The 23,030-nt window shown below is 45.1% G+C and overlaps 1 protein-coding gene across 1 annotated transcript in view; it reads right to left on the reverse strand.

Moving 5' to 3' along the window:
• Positions 1-23,030, reverse strand: part of arl15b (ADP-ribosylation factor-like 15b) — a 160,520-nt gene that overhangs the window by 89,581 nt on the left and 47,909 nt on the right. Inside the window, exon 3 of the mRNA XM_084325286.1 lies at positions 20,434-20,493. Within this exon, the coding sequence (XP_084181412.1) occupies positions 20,434-20,493 (60 nt within the window). The remainder of the gene's footprint in view (positions 1-20,433; positions 20,494-23,030) is intronic.

Below are 23,030 nucleotides of genomic sequence, written 5' to 3' on the forward strand. Positions count from 1 at the left end.
GAAGTAAAAAGAAACCAACATTTTTGGTTTCAATCGAGGTGGAAAGTTTCAAAAAGCTTATTTGCCATCTACAAGTAGCCTAAAGCACTTTAAAAATGTATGCGTGTACAACCCACCACACAATAACCGTCATAATAAATACTGCAAATAAGTAACGCCTTAAAAATGTAAGTGTTTACATCGACCACCCACACACACCATTACCACACCAAATAAATAATATCAATGAATAAATGAAACCCAGATTGTGTGTTAAAAAGCATGTCACCACGTGCCGACTGTATTCCTGGAAGCAATCTGACAAGCCGCCAACTATACGTAGCTAGAACCAATCAGATAAGGACGAGAAAATGATGTCATCAAGCTGAGGAAATCCATCATTCCAGGCACCGGTGCTGGGTTCCGAATTATTTTCACAACTGTTATTTATTCAGACATCAAACAGAAACTAAATCAAGACCAACGTAACATGAATTAAACATGTGGTCTTAGAGACTAGCTATGGTAAACGCAGTGTACTGGAGCAGGGGTTCCCAGTGCTGGGTGACATGGAAAATCAATAAATATACAGTGCAGTCCGCAAGTCTCAGTCTAACAAAACGCTTTCCGTTTTTTTGGCTCTGTGCATTGGATTTTAAATGGAACAATGAGCTTTCAGCTTTGATTTGATAGGTTTTTGATAGTCATCCATATCATGTGAAAAGTGGATAAATGAACATGAACTTAAATAAAGTTGTCATATTTTATATTTGGTTGGAAGTCTGTTGCAGTTAATGAAGTCTGCAACCCTCAAGTGGTCATTTATGAAATTATTTTGTATTTCCTACTAACAGAGCAGAGACCAATGTCCAACAATAAATGGATGGACCTTAAAGTTTTTTCCACCTCAGAATCCTGGCTAAGACCAAAGCATACCTCTCTCAGAAGGATCTGGAGAGGGTGATCCATGCCTTCATTTCGACCCGGCTGGATTACTGTAATGCGCTGTATGTTGGCATTGACCAGTCGCTGCTCCGTTGCCTACAATTAGTCCAAAATGCGGCTGCCCGTCTTCTCACTGGTACTGTTGTGAAGGATCAGATTAAACCGAATATATATATTTATTTATGGATATATATTTAATAGTATTTGTATATCGTTTGATATCCCTTGTATATTCTTTGTACATATACACTGAATATCCCTTTAGTCTACTACAGCCCATAATAGTTCATTCTCTCATTGGACAAGAACCTGGCGCCAGCAGACAGGCCCCTTGAGTCAAGTTCAATAGTGCCGACGAACATGTCCCAACTAGCCCCGGTTCCGCGTAGGAATACGGCTACCGAAATACGAATGGTACTATTTGTTCACTGTGCATATAAATAGGGCGCAAGTAAAGTAGAACTTTCTTTTAGTCCATTAGTCCTTTACCCTCCAACCTAGTAACAGACGTGAAGCCTCACCCACGACCCACGTGTGGTGCAGTATGGCCTATTTTGGCCCCAGAATAGGCATTGAGACCTCGTGTAAATTCATAGCTGAATTGTCATAGTTTGGCACTGTACCGTCGAGTGGGACGTATTTCTATTAAGTAATAATAGTCTATTATGTATGGTGCATCGTTCGGTTAGAGTTCTAAAGTGAGCAGCACCCCCATCGTTTCCTCGCGTTATCTAGAGTCTTAGCCAGGCTGGGCAGACCACGCGTGGTGCTTTCATCCGAGGAGTTCTGGGCGAGGACGAGTGGACCTGCACATTGGATTACCTACCCGGACGACTGCTGAGCCTATACGGCATGGAATATCTATTTGCTTTGGGTGCTTTGATTTGTGGAGCGGATAACAGCCAACGCCAGTGAGTGTTGGAATTACCCCCGAGAGGAGCCCAGGTGAGACGGCGCTCAACCCAGACCGAGGCCGCCTCGCTTCTCCTTCGTTGTGGACCTACAGCTACCGTCTACAAGAGGGCCCAAGTGTATTCATCTGTGGATCAAGATCCTGCGGGCACTGTTTTCTGTACCTGAATTCTCCCCAGGAATTGTTGGCCAGATGGGATGCAGCTGACGGCTCTCCAAACCCCCCCCCCCCCTTACTGACTTACAACCAGCAGGACCCCTTTAGTATCCCGCTATAATCCTTAAGTACCATCGCTATAGTTTCCCTAAAGAACCAGGTTGTATACTTGCTTCCTGCGTAACCAGAGATTGGACATTCAGTGTTGATTTGCCTACGAATACTCATTTGCCTTACAAGTGCATTCAAATCATAAATGTAATTAAGTGAATGTTGTATATACCCTTTGCTATATTAAACCTTCGACTGTTATATTTGTGTGGACCTGATTTCATATGTGGGAAAGTGTTCATCATACTTAGATATCGTGTACTGGATGGCCAGAAGTTAAAGTACATCAAGCGGTAGTGGTTTAATGATACCATACTTATCAATACAGTCAGGGAATTGTACCCCTCAGTTACAGGTACCAAAAAACTTGACCACATTACACCAGTCCTGGCTTCACTCCACTGGCTCCCCATCCATTTCCGCATTGATTTTAAATGATTGCTGACTGTTTTTAAAGCACTACATGGGCTGGCTCCATTGTACCTGGCTGAGCTCCTGCACCACCACACCCCATCCAGAGCCCTAAGGTCTGCTGACAAGCTGCTGCTGGAGGTGCCCAGGACCAGGCTCAAAACCAGGGGAGACAGAGCCTTCGCTGCTGCTGCCCCTCGGCTCTGGAACAGCCTCCCCCACATAAGATCTGCCCAGAGCCTAGAGGCTTTCAAAAAAATCGCTGCTTAAAACGCACCTCTTTTCCCTGGCCTTTGACCAGAGTAAGCCTGCCACTTGTACACTAAGTTTGCTGTTACTCTGGACTTTTTAATCTATTTTCTTGTCTCTTTTATATTGCACCTTGCTCTTGTTTTCTTAAATATACAATACATTTTGCTGTAACTTTAGTGTATTTTTACTTACTGTTACTGCATTGTATGTGTTTTATCATGTCCTACCTGTGAAGCACTTTGGTTGGCTTTTAGTCATTGTAAATGTGCTATAGAAATAAAGCTGACTTGACCTGACTCGACTTAAAGGGATTGCACGTGTACAGCAGACTGTCCAGGTGTATAGCAGACTGTCCAGGTGTACAGCAGACTGTCCAGGTGTACAGACAGCAGACTGTCCAGCTAAATCTGCCTCCGGCTCGGCTTTGTATGTAGATGAGATGCTAGTGATTCAAGATTTTATTTTGCCACATGTAACAAGTATAAAGGAATGCTTATGTTCCTGCTGTCTTGGATGGCTGTCCTGTGCAGTGGTGTGGTTACTAGAGCTGTCCCCGAAGCCTGTTTTTGGGCTTCGAACTTCGTCAGGGTTTTTCGAACGGACATTCGAACCTTCGTTTTTAATAATATTTTTTTTAAAACACAAAAAAAATCTAAAAATACTTTTTATATATATATATATATATAAATATCCTCAAACTAAATCCTCAATTTGAATAAAGTGATTAATCTGATTAAATGAGTCTTTTTTTTATTTTTATTAAATCAACTTTCTTTACTGAATATAACTAATCAGTTTTAATACTATAATATTAGTGTAGCCTAATCTTTATCTGCAACTGTGAAGGAAAACCCCATTGGTTTAAACTAAATGAATAGACACTTAATTTTTTTTTATAATAGTAATAATAAATAATAATAAAAAATGTATTAAACATTTAAAATTCAAATGTTGATTTAGAATTCGAATGCCAACGTAACGAACAAAGGTCTGAACGTTCAAACGTTTGGGCTCAGCCCTAGTGGTTACAACACAGTGGTGCAGTTACCACACAGTGGTGCACCAGTTATCACATATCCCTTTCACACCGCCAGGGCTCCGGTTCAAGCTCCAGCTCCGTTCTGGACCTTGGTGCTCTCTGGCGAACCAGCCCGCGTTTACACCCAACTAACTTTTTGTCTTACCAGCCAACTGGCGAGTAGATGATTTCTTTTACCAGCCAAACAGATTTTTTACCAGCCAAGAAATAAATCGCTAATTGTGATAATTACTTCTTTGTATGTCTTCGTCTAAATTTATTTTCAATCATAGTAATAACCACACAGTGTCTCTACTCTTTAAAATATTTATTAGCATAAAACATTAATAACAGTGTCTCTACTCTTCACAATATTAGCATAAAACATATTAACATGAAAGAGGGAACTATTCTGGACTGGGTTGGGCTGAACTGGGCAGTGAAAGATGCTGGGCTGGACTGGGTTGGGCAGGGAAAGTTGGGCAGGTCTAGGTTGGACTGGGTTGGGCAGTGAAAGATGCTGGGCTGGACTGGGTTAGGCTGGGTTGGGCTGGGCTGTGCTGGGTTGCACTGGACTGGGTTGGGCTGGACAAGAGATGCTGGAATGGACTGGACTAAATACTGGATTGAGCGGGGCATGGTGAGTGTTCATTTTCCCCCTTCCTCTCCAAAACTGTTCCTACAATTGTTTTATGTTGCATGATGATCATGAATACATTTATTATGCATTGTATTTTTTATGTTTAAATATCAACATTATCTGTCCATCCTCAGTAAATACTATCAATATAATACTCCTGACTTCATCTGGTATTTTCAAACGCACACACACACACACAGAATGCCCCTCCCCCAGTCCCCACACAGAAAGGGAGACTGCCCCCCCCCCCCCTCCTTCCCCAGTCCCCTCTCCTGTTCTCTCTCAGCGTTAGCTGCTTAGCTTAATTAGCGTAAGCAGCTAACGTAACGTTAATTTAGGTAATTTAACGCAACGTGGGCATAAAGGAATGGTTAGATGCAATTTGACCCGTTGCGGGGGAAAAAACTGCACAGACTTATATCGGGTCGCAAAATAGGCGCTCTGTAGCCCTGCTCTGCTGTACAGAGCTACACAGCTTTTCACACTACTGGGCGGATACGACTCGCCGGATTTTCAAAATAAGAGTATCGCAATATAAACCGATCCTTTTTTGTTTTGTTTTCTTTACTCTCCAGTATGGCTAGTGGTCTTCATGAATCACTCGCCAAACATAAAAAATACTTGCATTTGGCCTAATTTCCTCCCCTGCGCACTTTATACGTTTGAAATGAATCGTTCCAGCAAAGTAGGCTTCTATTATTCAAATTACTTGTTTTAATGGGTATCATAGTAGTAAGTCCTACTGTAGAACATGACATATTAGTATGACATCTGATTTATTAATGCCAATACTGGACGACAAGCGCAATTGGCACTTAACAAGTGTAAATGATGGATTAGTCAGTTCACGTCGGACTGTTTAGCTCAACGGGTTAGTGCGCTGCCTGTTGATCATATGGTCCCAGGTTCAAATCTCTCGGTTAAATATATATATATTTTTTTATGTTAATTCATTTATCCACTCTGGTTGGATGGTGTATTGTACTTGTGCTGTATAATGACAATACATTTTAATTGGATCTCGTCTTGAGATCGCTACCTGTTGAGTGGATCAGCATGGTGCAAACCGTGCAATGCCTACCTCCGAAGCTGTTTTATATAGGGCACATAATCATTTCGCTACTGTCGTGTTCATATGGTTGTGATCCACTCAACAGGTAGCGATTCCAAAAATGAGATTCGATTCAAATGTATTGTCATTATACTGCACAATACACCATCCAACCAGAATGGATAAATGAATTAACGCTAAAAAAAAATGCAAACGAGAGATATGACCTGGGACCATATGATCAACATGCAGCGCACTAACCCGTTGAGCTAAAGGGTCCGACGTGAACTGTTACTGACTAATCCATCATTTACACTTGTTAAGTGCCAATTGCGCTTGTTGTCCAGTATTGGCATTAATAAATCAGATGTCATGCTAATATGTTCTACAGTAGGACTTACTACTATGATACCCATTAACACTTTCAGTGCCACCAGGTGGCGCCAGAGTTAGCGCTTGAATGCCACCATCCACTTTAATGTTAACGTTAATATCGCCTAATATATGTTTTAAATTATGGCTATGTGTCTAATCTGCCCGTCGCTTATCAAAGAATCATTTTCCAGTCAGTGCTGTCAAGGCAGATTGGTTTTTTATTGCTTAATTTCCGTTTGAGAGCATTTTGAAAAGCACCCGTTTTGAGGTAAAAAAAAACAGCCCATTCTGGGCCATTCTGTGATAATCGTCTTTTACTGGAATATTCCAGAACGTTGATATTTGTCGGCCTATTTATGAATCGTTTTCAAATAAACGCTAGATGATCAATATTATACGTACACGCACGCCCATTCGAGCCGCGCGCTGATAATAGCCGTGTTCATTTCCTCATGGATTTTACAGTGAAACCGATAGGACATTTCACAAAACAGCTTATATCTTCATCAAAATAAGTCTGATTATCCTAACACTGATAACATAGATTCCTTACCTGACATCAGATGGTATCCAACTGGTATATTCCAATTCCTGATCACCATTAGAAAAAATCGTTAAGTGTATAGATCTAACGTGTATCAGGCCATGTGAGCGGATCGGAGCGTGAGCGGCGCGGGGCGCGGAGCGGGCGGTTTTGACGTGAGCGAGGAGTGGGTTTTAAAATGGGTCGGCGCGACGTCCGGAGCGAGAGTTCTCCTCCGCTCCAATCCACTCCAGGTCGCTCACAGTGGTTTAACACTGTTGATGTAATATACATGCAGTACAATGCCAAAGCAACAGATGGCGATGTACAAACATGAAGGCCATTTTCAACCAATGAGAAGGGTGAACCTGTGATATCCGGTTCAGGCTTTGTCACTGTAGAGACGCCCACACTCACTCCTGTTAGAAAACGTATCGACGCCATTGTTGTTGACGTTAGCTTACATGCTAACGTTAATGGCAGCGACCATAGCATTGTGGCTCGGCTAGCCTATCATCGCTTAATATAGCTAGTGAATGGATAAACAACGTTATTTAACATTGCAGAATGGGTACAATTACAATGCGGCTCAATACAAACAATTGTTAAGGGGCCCAGGGGGTGTAGACTGTTGTAGTTTGAGCTAATTTACACCATGCTCCAAAAAAAAAAAAAAAATCTGCCGAGCGATCTGGCGCGGGGCTCGATTCAAGGTGAGCGGGGAGCGAGCGGAGAGCGACTTGGGGGCGGGGTCAACATGATCGATTAGCGGAGCGGACCAAGCTTTAAAGAGCGAAGAGCGGATTTCTCTGCCGCGCCGATCCGCTCACGTGGCCTGACGTGTATACAGTAAAACTCATGATCCGCGGCGCTCAGAGGATCCATAATGAACTCTAGTAACCCTGGCTGCATCAGTGGACTGGAAAATGTGGAGTACAGGATTTTTTTCCCCATCCATTTTCATTGAGTCCATTCCAAAATCCCTGATGTCATCTGGGAGACGATAGGGGGCGCTTTTTTCCACATCTAATCGCCGGCGGCTCTTGAGTAGGCTAGGGTAGGCTTGCGTGATGCAATATGATTTCAGATCGCCAAAAAAAAATCCGATAAATCTCGTGAGTGGCTTTCACCGTGAATATTATAAATCCGAGAAAACTTGTGAGTGGCAATCAAAGTGTTAAAACAAGTAATTCGAATAATAGAAGCCTACTTTGCTGGAACGATTAATTTCAAATGTATACAGTGTGTGTGCGTGTGTGCTTTTGCGTGCGCTCGCCAAGCCTTTCCCTACGCATATAAAAAATTTGGAGCATTTCTTTATCCACTCTGGTTGGATGGTGTATATACATTTGAATCTGATCTCGTTTTGAGATCAGTTGCAAATCGCTTCCTGTTGAATGGATCGACAGTGCAATGCAGACTCTCTACTTTCCCCTGTTCTTGTCTTCACAGCCTAAAATATGACACGCCCACTGATGATGTCACGGTTCGCGAGGAAAAACCAAATATTATTCGCTGCCAGCTGAGCTCCGATTTGTCATGTTCTGAACCAATTAATCCCGGTGTGAATGCGCCGGCCGGTGCGAGATTACGTTCGGGAACCGGCTCCAGCACGGATCCTGGCCGGTGTGAAAGGCCTGACAGTGGTGTAGTGCAGTTACCACACAGTGGTGTAGTGCAGTTACCACACAGTGGTGTAGTGCAGTTACCACACATAGCCCTTTCACACCGGCAGGGCTCCGGTTCATGCTCCGGCTCCGTTCTGGAGCCTCTGAACCTTGATGCTTTCTGGCGAACGAGCCCGCGTTTACACCTATTTAAGCAGAACCAACGTTTCTCAGGCGGAAGTAAACACAACAGTGGCAAAATGTGCCGAAAGAGCTTCGAAGGTTCGGCATTGCATCTGCACCATGCTGATCCACTCAACAGGTAGTGCTGAAACGATTTGCGACTGATCTCAAAATGAGATTAGATTCAAATGTATTGTCATTATACAGCACAAGTACAATACACCATCCAATCAGAGTGGATAAATAAATGCTCCAGAAATAAATAAATGCATAAATGAATGAAAAAAAGGAAAGTTGTGTAACAGAGAGATTTGAACCTGTGACAGGCAGCCGCACTAACCAGTTGAGCTAAAGGCACCGACCCCTTAGCAGGTGCTGGTTTGACTGTGACCAACTAATCCATCGTTTACACTTGTCAAGAGCCAATTACGCAGTTGTTATTAGATGTCATGCTAATATGTCATGTTCTACAGTAGGACTACTATAATACCCAATAAAACAAGTCATTAGAATAATAGAAGCCTACTTTGCTGGAACGATTAATTTAGCATGTATACAGTGTGTGTGTGTGTGTGTGTGTGTGTGTGTGTGCGCGCGCGCGCTCAGTCGCAAATCGCTTCCTGTTGAATGGATCGATTGAGTGCAATGCCGAAACTCTGCTGTTCGCTTGTCCTCACAGCCTAGAATATGACACATCCACTGATAATGTCACGGTTTGCAAGGGAAAACCAACAATTTTTCGGTTCCAGCTGAGAACCGGCTTTTCAGGTTTCGAGCCAATTATTTGTGGTCTGACCACACTCAAAATTAGGTTCGGGAACCGGCACCGGCACAGAGCCCTGCCGGTGTGAAAGGGCTAACAGTGTCACCACTCGTCAGGATCCTCTATGGTGTTCTTTCTTCAGCATGGCCTCAGTGTTGTGGTTCCAGGCTGGTGTTATTTCTTCAACATGGCCTCAGTGTTGTGGTTCTAGGCTGGTGTTCTTCAACATGGCCTCAGTGTTGTGGTTCTAGGCTGGTGTTCTTCAGCGTGGCCTCAGTGTCGTGGTTCTAGGCTGGTGTTCTTCAACATGGCCTCAGTGTTGTGGTTCTAGGCTGGTGTTCTTCAACATGGTCTCGGTGTTGTGGTTCTAGGCTGGTGTTCCTCAACATGGTCTCAGTGTTGTGGTTCTAGGCTGGTGTTCTTCAGCATGGCCTCAGTGTTGTGGTTCCAGGTCAATTCATCTGAAATCTGCAGATCAAGGAAACGGAAGCAATCGACAACTTCTACCAGGTGTCCCCTTGACGTTGATGGATCCCAAGGTGGTTTCTGAAGTCCACTATGATCTCCTTAGTCTTGCTGACCTTCAGGGCAAAGATTGATGTCATTCCATCTCCCCAGTTGGGACTAGTGTTTAGATCCCATCAGAAGGAATACTCACTTTTTTTTCCTTTTTTTTATCCTCTTTTTCTCCGTCTGATTTTTCTATTTTTCTCCCCATCCCAATTTAGTCATTATGCCAATTCCCCCCCTCCCCTACCTGGTTGTTGTGCGCATGTTCCTCCTACTGGTCGGTACAAGGGAACCCTGAAGCCTACCACATGCTTCCTGCGACACATGTGGAGACAGCCAGTGGTTCTTTTCTCACCTGGCAGCGAGGACTCTCATTGGTGAAGCGTAACGCGTGGGAGGTCACGCTGCCTTCACCATTTCCTGCCTTTCGCTGAGCAGGCACCCAGACCTGACCTGTAGGCGTCGCTGTCCACAACGCCAGATTACCACCCACGACTTCCCTCCCCCTAACTCAGCCAAACGAGTTAGTATGACGACCGGCCAAAGCCGCAGGGCAATGCTGACTCCGCAGCCTCTTGCATTGGTGACGAGCGCAATCTCCGCTACGCCACCCGACCGCCCGGAATACTCACTTTTACCTATATTCAGCATGTTTTCATCACGTGATGTTGATGGTTTACATTCTAAACATGTTTGTTTATGATATTTATATAATTGGTATGTTATATTTAAATCACCATTCTCCCACATTTAGCACAACATATGATCAAGTGAAACCACCGATCAAAACTCTAAATCAACCTCTCAAACTAACCAAGTCCAACTGCTAATGCCAAATTCCGGTACAACTTCAGACAAAGAACCATGTAGGAGGAAGAGTGTTTTCAAACCATACTATTTAAATATGGTAACTTAAGTCTTTGTTCACAAAGGTTGAGTACTTCCCTGTGATGTATCACATTCACACTCCTGTGTTTTATCGACTTAACTGCAAAAACATGGGCTGTCCAAAAAACCTGTGTCAAAACAGAGTTATTATATGGTTCTTCAGTGCAAGAATTTATTTCATTAGAGAAATTACCCGTGTCTGCTTTTGTTGGGTACCGCCTGGACCCAGCCTGGACCCGGCCTGAACCCCCCCCCCCCCCCCCCCCCCCCGGCCCCCTCATGACCCCGGGTGTCCCTGGATCTCACTTTTGGGAGAGAGTGTTTTGGAGTGTTGTTCCCTAATCAAACTAATGAGTTGTTGACTTCCACAAGCCTCGACTAGACCTGGAACTCCTCCAGCGAGCTACAGATGGTCAACATACCACCAAACACACAGCTAATCAATCTATGATCCAACCCAATAATCTCTCCTTCTCTATCACGGCACGGCAGAAGAAAAAAAACATTACTGGAACTGCCGCTGCACACGGATATAACAGATTACACCCACAACAAACAATCACTGACCCACCCACCCACGTGTATACATAGAAACAGACCAAATAGAAAAATAATATTCGGACTTCGCCAGACTTTGTTATTATTAAAAGTAACAGACGGGTTCCGGTCATTATAACCAACAGACGACTCTCGCTCGCTCGCACAAGCGCACACGCAAATCTGGATGAGAAAGTGAATGAATAACGCTCTCCTGTCACTGATTACCAACCACTGAAGTGCCCTTGAGCAAAGCACTTAACCCCCAACTGCTACAGTCGAGCAGCTCAGTGGTCAACAGTGTCAGACTATATGGTTGTACTGGGCAGCTGCTCCCAGGTGTGGACGTGTGAATGTGTGGACGTGGGTGAAGCTGGATGTTGCTGAAAAACAGCATCCAACTTACCCAGGGAAAATTAAGGTACAATAAAAAAGATTTTTTTTTATAATTATTTAGTTGTATTTGACAGATTGGACATTCTACACATATTCCAAACATACACACACACACACACACACAAGTGGAAAACATAAGGTGAGAGAAACATTGATCTTTGTGTCATATTGTGTTAACATGTTGCCTACTTCTGGTAAACGTTCATAGACTATTGATAGACTACTGACACGCTTAAGTTGTGGCTAGCTGTTGTGCTTCATGGACCCAAATACCCAAGCCACCCTGGCTGCACCAAAACAGATTCTCAAGAAATCTACCATTCAATGATTGGAGAGAGAGCTGTTGCAGTGCAGACAAAGTGGAGGTAATGTAACGATAATTATTACTATTGATACGGACGGACATGCTGAAATTGTAAACTTAGTTGTGCTACATGGACCCAAACAGTGCAGACAGAGTGGAGTTACAAATGGTAACTGTGACTTTTTTGATTGACAATAACGATTAAGCATAGGTTATAATGTTATTGCAATAAGCTCAATAAACAGATAATATTTGACCAGAATTGATCTAATTTGTCTGGGACATTGAGATCTTCCTGGACATGTGGACCAGCACCAATTATTTTCTAGCGAAAACCCTGGGAAATTCCATAGACTTACATTAATTCCCCAACTCCTTACCCATAATGGACTACCGGTACATGCCTAACCTTAACCCTTACATTTAGCTTGTGGGGTCTTAGTCAATGTCTGTCTCTACAATAATATATATATATTGTGGAAGTGAATCAATGAGACGAGCAGACGGAGTATCGAGTCTCTGAACTTTACTTCCAAACAAATCCAACAGAACCAAGGTACAGCCACACCCTTAAGTCAACTCCCTCCTGTCACTCAATCAGTGTCCATTCTGAAGTGAGACACCTCCATCTAGTGTCCACCACACAGGCCCCCCCCCGAACATTCAGAATTGACATTCAGTGCAACACCAAATAAACGGAACTGCACACAATAAACCCCCAAAAACAGTGCACCAGTGTCTTCAGTCTCTTTTAGGAGGTCTGACCACGCGGCCATAACGACTGTATTTAACAGTCACAGGGAACGTGGAAGGGGAAAGGGTAAGGGTAAGGGTAGGGGCAGGGGGCCGTCCCCGCCGCCGCCGAGGCTTCGTCGGTGGAAAGGTAGGGGTAACAACGGCCGGAGGGCATGGGACAGGGGAAGACTTGGGTGGCCGGCCCCGGCGCCGGGGCTGAGCCAGCTCCACCGGCCCGTTTGGGACCACATGAGCAGGCTTAAGACGATCGACTGAGATCTGCTCCTTATTCCCCCCCATGTCCACCACAAAGTACTTGGGGCCCGGCTCGAGGACGCGGAAGGGCCCGTCATAGGGAGCCTGCAGTGGAGAACGGTGGGCATCATGACGGATGAACACATACCTCGCAGTCATCAGGTCCTTAGGAATGTAGGACTGGGGGTGGCTAGGTGGCGTAGTGGGCAAGGCGCTCGCCACGAAATCTGGAGACGCTGGGCTCGCCTGTTCGAGCCCAGCGCTCCACATTTGCTTTCAGTTTAGCTGGTCGTCCGTACTAATACACATTGGCCGTATTAGGGGGTGGGAAACTGATGGGTGGGGATCGGGCGTTGTGGACAGCGACTCCTACAGGTCGGTTGGTGCGCCTGCGCAGTAGAATCAGGAAGTGTCGGGGGCAGCGTGAGCCTCCCACGTGTTACTCCTCGCCACTGAGAGATCGAGCTGCGCAGGTGAAAAGATGCGACTGCTGTTACCTCAAGTACCGGAGGAGACTTGTGCTATGTATGACTTAGTCCACATTGCAGCCGGCTTGTGGGAGGCAAGAAACAGCGTTCGTGACAGGGGAGGGTTGAATTGGATGATACGAAATTGGGATGGGAGAAAATATAGAAAAATGGGAGAAAAAGTGGATAAAAAAAAAGGGAATGTAGGACTGGGGAAGGCAGTGATGTGTGGGAACTGGGGCAAACACCCTCGCTGCGTCCTGGAAGGCAGATCGGTGAGCTGTAGTGGACCAAGGGGCAGAGGAACCAGGAAGGAACTCCCCTGGGACCCTCAGCGGTTGACCAAAAACCAATTCGGCTGAAGAGGCCTGCAGGTCTTCTTTAGGGCAGGGATTAAAGCAAAAAAAAATCTCCTGACTGAAATTTTTTTCAGGCCAAGTCATATTCTTATTTTAACCTCCACTGTATTTCTTTTTAATAGCGTTGGCGTTTTAAGGGAGCCTACTTGTTTCGGTTTCGTCGATAATCCAATGTACAGTTACCCCCCCACCCCGCCTACCCAACCCTTCCCTCCCCAACCACCTCCAATGTACAGTCCCCCCCCCCTCCACCCAACCTCCTCCAATGTACAGTTTCTTCGTCAAATGTATATGCTCTCTTTTTTAGACTCTTATTGTATCACAAACAATACTGTGTAAATCTGGTACGTCATAAATGTATAGATGTAGCAGTATTATCTATCTGTATGTCATGTATGTCATATATGTTATGATGAATTGAAAATGGGGGACCCTGATGTAAAGAGGAAAGTCTTTCTCTGGTCTGCAACCCCTTGACAATTGTGTGTATTGAGCTGTACTGTATTGTACCCATTCTGCAATCCGTTATAACAATCAATCAATATTTAACCGATTGCAGAATGGGTACAATACAGTATGGCTCGATACACACAATTGTTAAGGGGATGCAGACCTGAGAAAGACGTTTGTCTTGTTTACATCATCAGGGTCCCCCATTTTCAATTCAGTGACATTTATGACATGCATGACATTGACATGACATTTATGGCATAGGGACATACTACAGGTATATAGTACTGTTACATTTGTGACATATACGATATGCAAATATACAGTAATGTTACCCATAGATCCTGACAGAGAGAATATATATACGGTGGGGAGGAGACTGTCTACCGATACACCTGTGTGATGTTGCTACGGAGTTAAGCTAATAAACGTATACTCACAACCACAGCAGGGGACTCGCATATTGTACTGTGAAGTAACACGACAATGACAAACGTGTTGTTTCTGTTTTTCTTTTTGACATCGTTGCGGCACACGGAACAAGTTAACTCACCACTACAGCCCCCAGTAGCGCTGCCTAGCCAGTCTCTTCAAACGTCCTCTCCTCTCGAAACTTTTTGTTAGGTGGTCCCGCTGATAATTTTCATCTGAGAACCCCGCGGTGGGTTCTCTTTTTAGTGGCCGGCTTACTCCTTCCATTTAACAGACGCTATTAAGCTAACGTTAGCTAATCGGTATATAGCAGCGAGTGCAAGCAGCGTGGTGGCTGTGACGTTGGTAAACAAGCAGTTGACGCGTGAGGCTGCAAAAAAGGCGACCCGTCTCTCGAGTCGCTGAGTGATGATGACTGCTTGGCGCGATAGGAAAAAAAAGCCCTTTTCCATATTTGGCGCCTCTGATTGGCTCAATTTTGTTTCAATCTGTATGCATCTACAAATCATGCAAATACTTCCGTCAGACTGCGAATCAAATGGACGGATCTCCCCAATCAAATTGACGGAAATCCGTCTGGAGACGGAATGCTTTAATGCATGTCTTTAGGGACAGTACGCAGGCCCAACATGACCCACGGAAGACGGTCGACCCAGTTGCCGTCTGTGAGCGTGGCCTGGAGAGCGGCCTTCATGGATCTGTGAAAACGCTCACACATGCCGTTGGCCTTTGGGTTGTATGCTGTGGTACGATGGAGTTTCACCCCAAGTCTCTCAGCCACGGTGCTCCACAGCTCAGAAGTGAACTGGGATCCCCTGTCCGAAGTCAGGTCCAATGGCGTGCCAAACCGAGTGACCCAGCCAAAGATAAACGCCTGAGCCACCTCCGCAGCCGTTGTTGATGACAGGGGAACAACCTCCGGCCACCTGGTGGTCCTGTCCACCATAGTGAGGAGGTGTGTGAAACCCTGAGACGGGGGAAGTGGGCCCACCAGGCCTCTCTGGAATGAGAAACGGCTCCAGGGGGGCCTTAGTGTGACGATGTACCTTGGCACGCTGGCACGCCACACAGGAGGCCGCCCATACTTTGACATCCTTCCTAAGGCCCGGCCAGACGAACTTGGCCACTACCAGCTTGACCGACGCCTTTACCCCAGGGTGTGAAAGGGCATGAATGGTGTCAAATACCCGGTGGCGCCAGCCAGTTGGAACCATGGGGCGGGGGGCTGGCCAGTGGAGACGTAACAGAGGAGCGTGGCGCCGCTGTCGTGAAACACCACATCCTCAAGTCGAAGTCCTGTCACAGCCGTCCTGAACGCCTGAAGGTCTGAGTCGGTGAGCTGGTCAGCAGCCATGGCAGCATAGTCGATGCCCAGGTGCACAGGGCTGACGCGCGCCCGGGAGAGGCAGTCTGCCACCTGGTTGTCTTTACCGGCTACATGCTGGATGTCGGTAGTGAACTCAGATATGGCGGAAAGTTGGCGCTGCTGCCGCCCCGACCATGGCTCCGTGGTCTTGGCCATGGCAAACGTTAGGGGCTTGTGGTCGACAAAAACTGTGAACTTGCGGCTCTCCAGCAAGAACCTGAAGTGACGTATGGCGAGGAAGAGGGCCAGGAGCTCCCTGTCGAATGTACTATACTTCCTCTCGTTGTCGCGCAGCTTCCTACTGAAGAAGGCCAGAGGCTGCCAGGCGCCAGCCACCCACTGCTTGCACACCGCACCTACTGCATAATCGGAGGCATCGGTGGTGAGGGCTATAGGAGCAGCAGGAGATGGGTGTGCCAGCATGGCGGCGTTGGCAAGGGCAGCCTTAGAGCCCTCGAATGCCTGGACCCGCTCCGGGGACCAGCCCACGTCATCGTTGGCTCTCTTCCCCTTCAACGCCTCGTACAGAGGTCTCATCAGGTGAGCCGCATGGGCTATAAACCTATTGTAAAAATTAACCATCCACAGGAACTCCTGGAGAGGTTTGATGGTGAGGGGGCGGGGGAAAGCAGCAATTGCCTCCACCTTGGCGGGTAGAGGAACAGCCCCCTGGGAAGAGACATGGTGGCCCAGGAAATCCATGGCCGGCAGGCCAAACTGACATTTGGCCGGGTTCACGATCAGCCCATGCTCGTTGAGCCGCTCGAACAGTTGACGGAGATGTCCCCGATGCTCCTCCACCGATGCACTGGCTACCAGGATGTCATCCAGATAAATAAACAAAAATTACAGGCCTCGCAGCACAGAGTCCATCAGCCACTGGAATGTTTGCGCTGCCCCTTTAAGGCCGAATGGCATAGCTGCATACACTGCGAGAACCACAGCCGGTGGATTCTCGTTGTTGCTCATATTTCACACGTTTAGGGTCACCACTGTGGAAGTGAATCAATGAGACGAGCAGACGGAGTATCGAGTCTCTGAACTTTACTTCCAAACAAATCCAACAGAACCAAGGTTCAAGTCAAGTCAAGTCAAGAGTTTTAATTGTCACGGCATACAGGTATACAATGAAATGCGGGTGGTCTTGCCACACCCTTAAGTCAACTCCCTCCTGTCACTCAATCAGTGTCCATTCTGAAGTGAGACACCTCCATCTAGTGTCCACCACAATATATATATATATATTTTTTGTGTATCTTGTTTTCATCACTTGTGGGGAATTTGGACCCCAACACTGTAGGAAACCAAAGACACATATGTGCACACAGTAACAGAGTTATTTAAATATTTTACCCACTCACCCCAGACTGTAGTCATGCAAACACCAACATACATGACACCAGGCTACGTCACATACACGCACGCATACGCATACACACACACACACACTCACGTTGGTTTAGTGTTAGCAAGTGTGTCCACCAGATGTGTTATGACTATGTCTATGAGTAATAATGAGTGGTTTAGTTCCTGTGTATATTTTTCCAATTAAGAATGATGTGCAGATTTGTGTCTGTGTCTGAGATTATGATGATTAAGATTTCTGTGTTTGTATATTTGTATGTGTTCTAGGCGTGGGAAACTTTGGGAATCTCACGATTGGCTTTTGATCCTTAATGGTCACAATTCCGGTCAAATGTATTCTCCAGTCATCACGATCATCTAGGACAGCGGTTCTCAAACTAAGAGTTCAACATCATGTGCTTTTATTTTGATAGTCCTTAATTCCACATTGAAATTACGGAATACATTAAGTGTGGGGTCGCCAAAAAATATCCTAAATAAAATGGGGTCGTGGTATAAAAAAGTTTGAGAACCCCTGATCTAGGAAATTCGATAAGATTAAGATTCTAGATCGCAATAAACATTTGTGTTACAAAGCTTGCACATTATGCACAAGTCTGTCAGCTTGGCTAATCTTGGCAATCTTATTTAACAAGCTAATGATTTATAGTTCTACGGTCATGAAAAATTCAAACTTATATCACAAGACTGAAAACATTATTTTTGGAATTTGAGAAAACATTTATGATCTTAGAATCTTAGCTTCTCGATTCCCCTCCCTCATCTCTAGGGTGTTCCCATTGTAATCCTTCTGCTCAGCTTTCTGCACGTGTTAGTCTGTTTTTAACCTTGTTAGGCAGAGGTCAGCATGACCAACATGTGCATATCAGGGTCCAACAGGTATATTGGTACAATGATATTATCAGCCGATATTGGCCTTTCAGATGCATGGATTGATACATCAGTAGTACCGGTATTAGAGCCTGACCGATACTGTATTTTTAGGGCAGATGCCGATATTACAGAGCGTTAATAATGCAGATATCAATATCGGCCGATATTTTTTTTTTTTTTTTATCCACTTTTTCTCCCATTTTCTATATTTTCTCCCATCCCAATTTCATATCATCCAATTCAACCCTCCCGTCACGAACGCTGTTTCTTGCCTCCCACAAGCCGGCTGCAATGTGAACTAAGTCATACATAGCACAAGTCCCCTCCGGTACTTGAGGTAACAGCAGTCGCATCTTTTCACCTGCGCAGCTCGATCTCTCAGTGGCGAGGAGTAACGCGTGGGAGGCTCACGCTGCCCCCGACACTTCCTGATTCTACTGCGCAGGCGCACCAACCGACCTGTAGGAGTCGCTGCCCACAACGCCCGATCCCCACCCATCAGTTTCCCACCCCCTAATACGGCCAATGTGTATTAGTACGGACCAGGGGCGTATTTCCCACGGGTGACATTGGAATGTGTCCCCCGCATTTTTTCAGAATGCAGTTATGTCCCCCCCCCTTCTGACTACCTGTCCTATTATTATGCAAAGAGGAGTAGATGGGGGTCGCATTCTTGCCCTTATCTAGAGCTAAACCAGCAGCAGTGACGACACCAGCAGTGTGTGTGTGTGTGTGTGGTGCGTTCCTGAAATCAACTGGGAGTGCACTCGCTATTTGCATATCAATAGCGCCGGTCGTCAGGTGTGTTAAATACGACCGGCGCTATTGATATGCAAATAGCGAGTACTTATCTGGGCTTGCACTTAGTGCACCCCCGTCCCATGAAGAACGCATGCCTACAGTGTGTGTGTGACATAGAAGAAGAAAATTATACTTAAAAGAATAATGTTTACCGATTACTCATCAGATATTCTAGACTCCAAACGTTTCATGATCGCAAATTGTTTTAATTGTTCTTCATTCTGTTCCTCCCGTTTTGTTGATAGATTATATGAAGACCAGAAGTCAAATGTATTCTGATGCCGGCAATGTTCATTCCACTAAAAGATGGTGTGAGAAACTCTTTTAACTGGATTGGAGATAAACATGACATTTCATTTTCAGTCAGTGTTATAAGCAAGCAATAACACTGACGAAGGAATATGTAATTCCGAAACATGTTTGTTTCAGGCTGCCATTAAATTTTGAACCTGAGAGTGCTGGTCTGGCTTCATATGACACACATGACATACAGATAGACAGTACTGCTACATCTATACATTTATGACATACCATAGCTTTTGTTGTTGTTGTTGTTGTTGTCATATTCAATGGAAGTATTGTAACATCCTTGTATTGTAAATACATTTCACAATGGGAGCCATCAGAGATGAAAGGCGTTCCTACTGGTTTAGAGGAGGATAATTGTTTTTTGGTTGTTTGAACCCTGGAGATCTCTGAATGCAATGGAAATTCTGTATGTATGAGCTCAGTGTGTCGTTTACATGGAGAAATGGCGCCACCGCCTGGGAAAATGCGGTATTGCACCCCTGGTATTAAAAAAAAAATCGAGGTAGAGGGGGGCGTCACTCGCCACGCCCACAAATCTGTCCCCGGCACACCTGGAGAGAGAGTTACGCCACTGGTACGGACGACCAGCTAAACTGAAAGCAAATGTGGAGCGCTGGGCTCGAACAGGCAAGCCCAGCGTCTCCAGATTTCATGGCGAGCGCCTTGCCCACTACGCCACGTAGCCGCCCATCGGCCGATATTCTTATATATATATATATATAGTCGCAGACCTTACTCCTTCCACCCTCAGCCATCTGTAAAATGTGCGACATTAACTGAATTATATTTGAGCTGGAACCAAACTAGTTTGCATTGCATGTTCTAATCTATTCTATATTCTAAATAGCTTAATCTACACTAATGATGATTTTATCTTTATATTTAGCTAACAGTCATTTTTGCAGTAATTTTGTTCTGCATTATGTTCTGTAAAAGAAAAAAAAAGCTTCCATATCGGCCAACATATACTGTACACCGATGCTGAGGTGTCTGTAATAGGCCAATATCAGACGATTAAATTGTCAGATGGTCTGAACAGTATCACCATATGTTCCGCTGATAATGCTACAAACAAACCAAGTATCAAATGTGATATTCTGGTGCAATAGTTTAAGGTTAATTTCATATTAGACCTTTGAGGAGAAACCTAGGCAGCTCAATGGTTAGAGCATTGCAGTAACACTGCCAGAGTTAAAGGTTTGTCTCACTGGGCCACCCATTAAAAAAAGAAGTATCTTAAAATATAATAATAAATAAATAAATAAATAAATAAATAAATAAATAAATAAATAAATAAATAAAGAACTTCATGGCTACAAAACCTCATCTTATAGAGTATGTGTGGCCCCTAATCATACACAATTTGTCAAGGGGAAACACAGGCAGAGACAAATAGGAAACCCAGTGAAACATGTTTTACAATTGCGTGTGGGTTAATGAGTTATGTAGGCTCCATTACCTCCTAGTTCCTTTACGTTGAGGACGGCGTTATGGAAGGGAACAGCCTTGATGTTGAAGCCTGAAACGGAACCAGAACCACACGTTGTTTATTAAATTAACCGACTGTAACCGTCGGCACACAAAGCCCATAATAGATCTGAGAGATAAAGAAAATCGGAAATTATGTTCATACATTCTCGCAGGGCTGGAAATTAGCGGCGCCCAGACGTCCCGGGGCCATAAAGAAATGTGGCTTTGTAGGTATTTGTCATTTGGGACGTTTCCAGGGACAATAAGTGTAAAGCCTATTGTTGGTGAGCCTGTGGTCTGCTGTTGTTAAGCAAACTTAATTACACTGAGAGCTGCTCATACTGTGATTCAACTACTTTTCTCCATCACTGACGCTCATATACATGATGCCAGTTCAAACGTTTGCCGGCAGTAGAGTAACGTTAATGACCTGTATACCTGTGGACAACAGCACCTGCTGTGAGAGAACAGCTGATAGGACACTACAGGAAGAGAGAACAGCTGATAGGACACTACAGGAAGAAGAGAGAACAGCTGATAGGACACTACAGGAAGAGAGAACAGCTGATAGGACACTACAGGAAGAGAGAACAGCTGATAGGACACTACAGGAAGAGAGAACAGCTGATAGGACACTACAGGAAGAGAGAACAGCTGATAGGACACTACAGGAAGAGAGAACAGCTGATAGGACACTACAGGAAGAGAGAACAGCTGATAGGACACTACAGGAAGAGAGAACAGCTGATGGGACACTATAGGAAGAGAGAACAGCTGATAGGACACTACAGGATGAAGAGAGAACAGCTGATGGGACACTACAGGAAGAGAGAACAGCTGATAGGACACTACAGGAAGAGAGAACAGCTGATAGGACACTACAGGAAGAGAGAACAGCTGATGGGACACTATAGGAAGAGAGAACAGCTGATAGGACACTACAGGATGAAGAGAGAACAGCTGATAGGACACTACAGGAAGAGAGAACAGTTGATAGGACACTACAGGAAGAGAGAACAGCTGATAGGACACTACAGGAAGAGAGAACAGCTGATAGGACACTACAGGAAGAAGAGAGAACAGCTGATAGGACACTACAGGAAGAGAGAACAGCTGATAGCACACTACAGGAAGAGAGAACAGCTGATAGGACACTACAGGAAGAGAGAACAGCTGATAGGACACTACAGGAAGAGAGAACAGCTGATAGGACACTACAGGAAGAGAGAACAGCTGATAGGACACTACAGGAAGAGAGAACAGTTGATAGGACACTACAGGAAGAGAGAACAGCTGATAGGACACTACAGGAAGAGAGAACAGCTGATAGGACACTACAGGAAGAAGAGAGAACAGCTGATAGGACACTACAGGAAGAGAGAACAGCTGATAGCACACTACAGGAAGAGAGAACAGCTGATAGGACACTACAGGAAGAGAGAACAGCTGATAGGACACTACAGGAAGAGAGAACAGCTGATAGGACACTACAGGAAGAGAGAACAGCTGATAGGACACTACAGGAAGAGAGAACAGCTGATAGGACACTACAGGAAGAAGAGAGAACAGCTGATAGGACACTACAGGAAGAAGAGAGAACAGCTGATAGGACACTACAGGAAGAAGAGAGAACAGCTGATAGGACACTACAGGAAGAAGAGAGAACAGCTGATAGGACACTACAGGAAGAGAGAACAGCTGATAGGACACTACAGGAAGAGAGAACAGCTGATAGGACACTACAGGAAGAGAGAACAGCTGATAGGACACTACAGGAAGAGAGAACAGCTGATAGGACACTACAGGAAGAAGAGAACAGCTGATAGGACACTACAGGATGAAGAGAGAACAGCTGATAGGACACTACAGGAAGAGAGAACAGCTGATAGGACACTACAGGAAGAGAGAACAGCTGATAGGACACTACAGGAAGAGAGAACAGCTGATAGGACACTACAGGAAGAGAGAACAGCTGATAGGACACTACAGGAAGAGAGAACAGCTGATAGGACACTACAGGAAGAGAGAACAGCTGATGGGACACTACAGGAAGAGAGAACAGCTGATAGGACACTACAGGAAGAAGAGAACAGCTGATAGGACACTACAGGATGAAGAGAGAACAGCTGATAGGACACTACAGGAAGAAGAGAGAACAGCTGATAGGACACTACAGGAAGAAGAGAGAACAGCTGATAGGACACTACAGGAAGAGAGAACAGCTGATAGGACACTACAGGAAGAAGAGAGAACAGCTGATAGGACACTACAGGAAGAAGAGAGAACAGCTGATAGGACACTACAGGAAGAAGAGAGAACAGCTGATAGGACACTACAGGAAGAGAGAACAGCTGATAGGACACTACAGGAAGAAGAGAGAACAGCTGATAGGACACTACAGGAAGAGAGAACAGCTGATAGGACACTACAGGAAGAAGAGAGAACAGCTGATAGGACACTACAGGAAGAGAGAACAGCTGATAGGACACTACAGGAAGAGAGAGAACAGCTGATAGGACACTACAGGAAGAAGAGAGAACAGCTGATAGGACACTACAGGAAGAAGAGAGAACAGCTGATAGGACA

The sequence above is a fragment of the Notolepis coatsorum genome (assembly GCF_963971535.1).
Source record: "Notolepis coatsorum genome assembly, chromosome: 11".
NCBI classification, from domain to species: Eukaryota; Metazoa; Chordata; class Actinopteri; order Aulopiformes; family Paralepididae; genus Notolepis; species Notolepis coatsorum.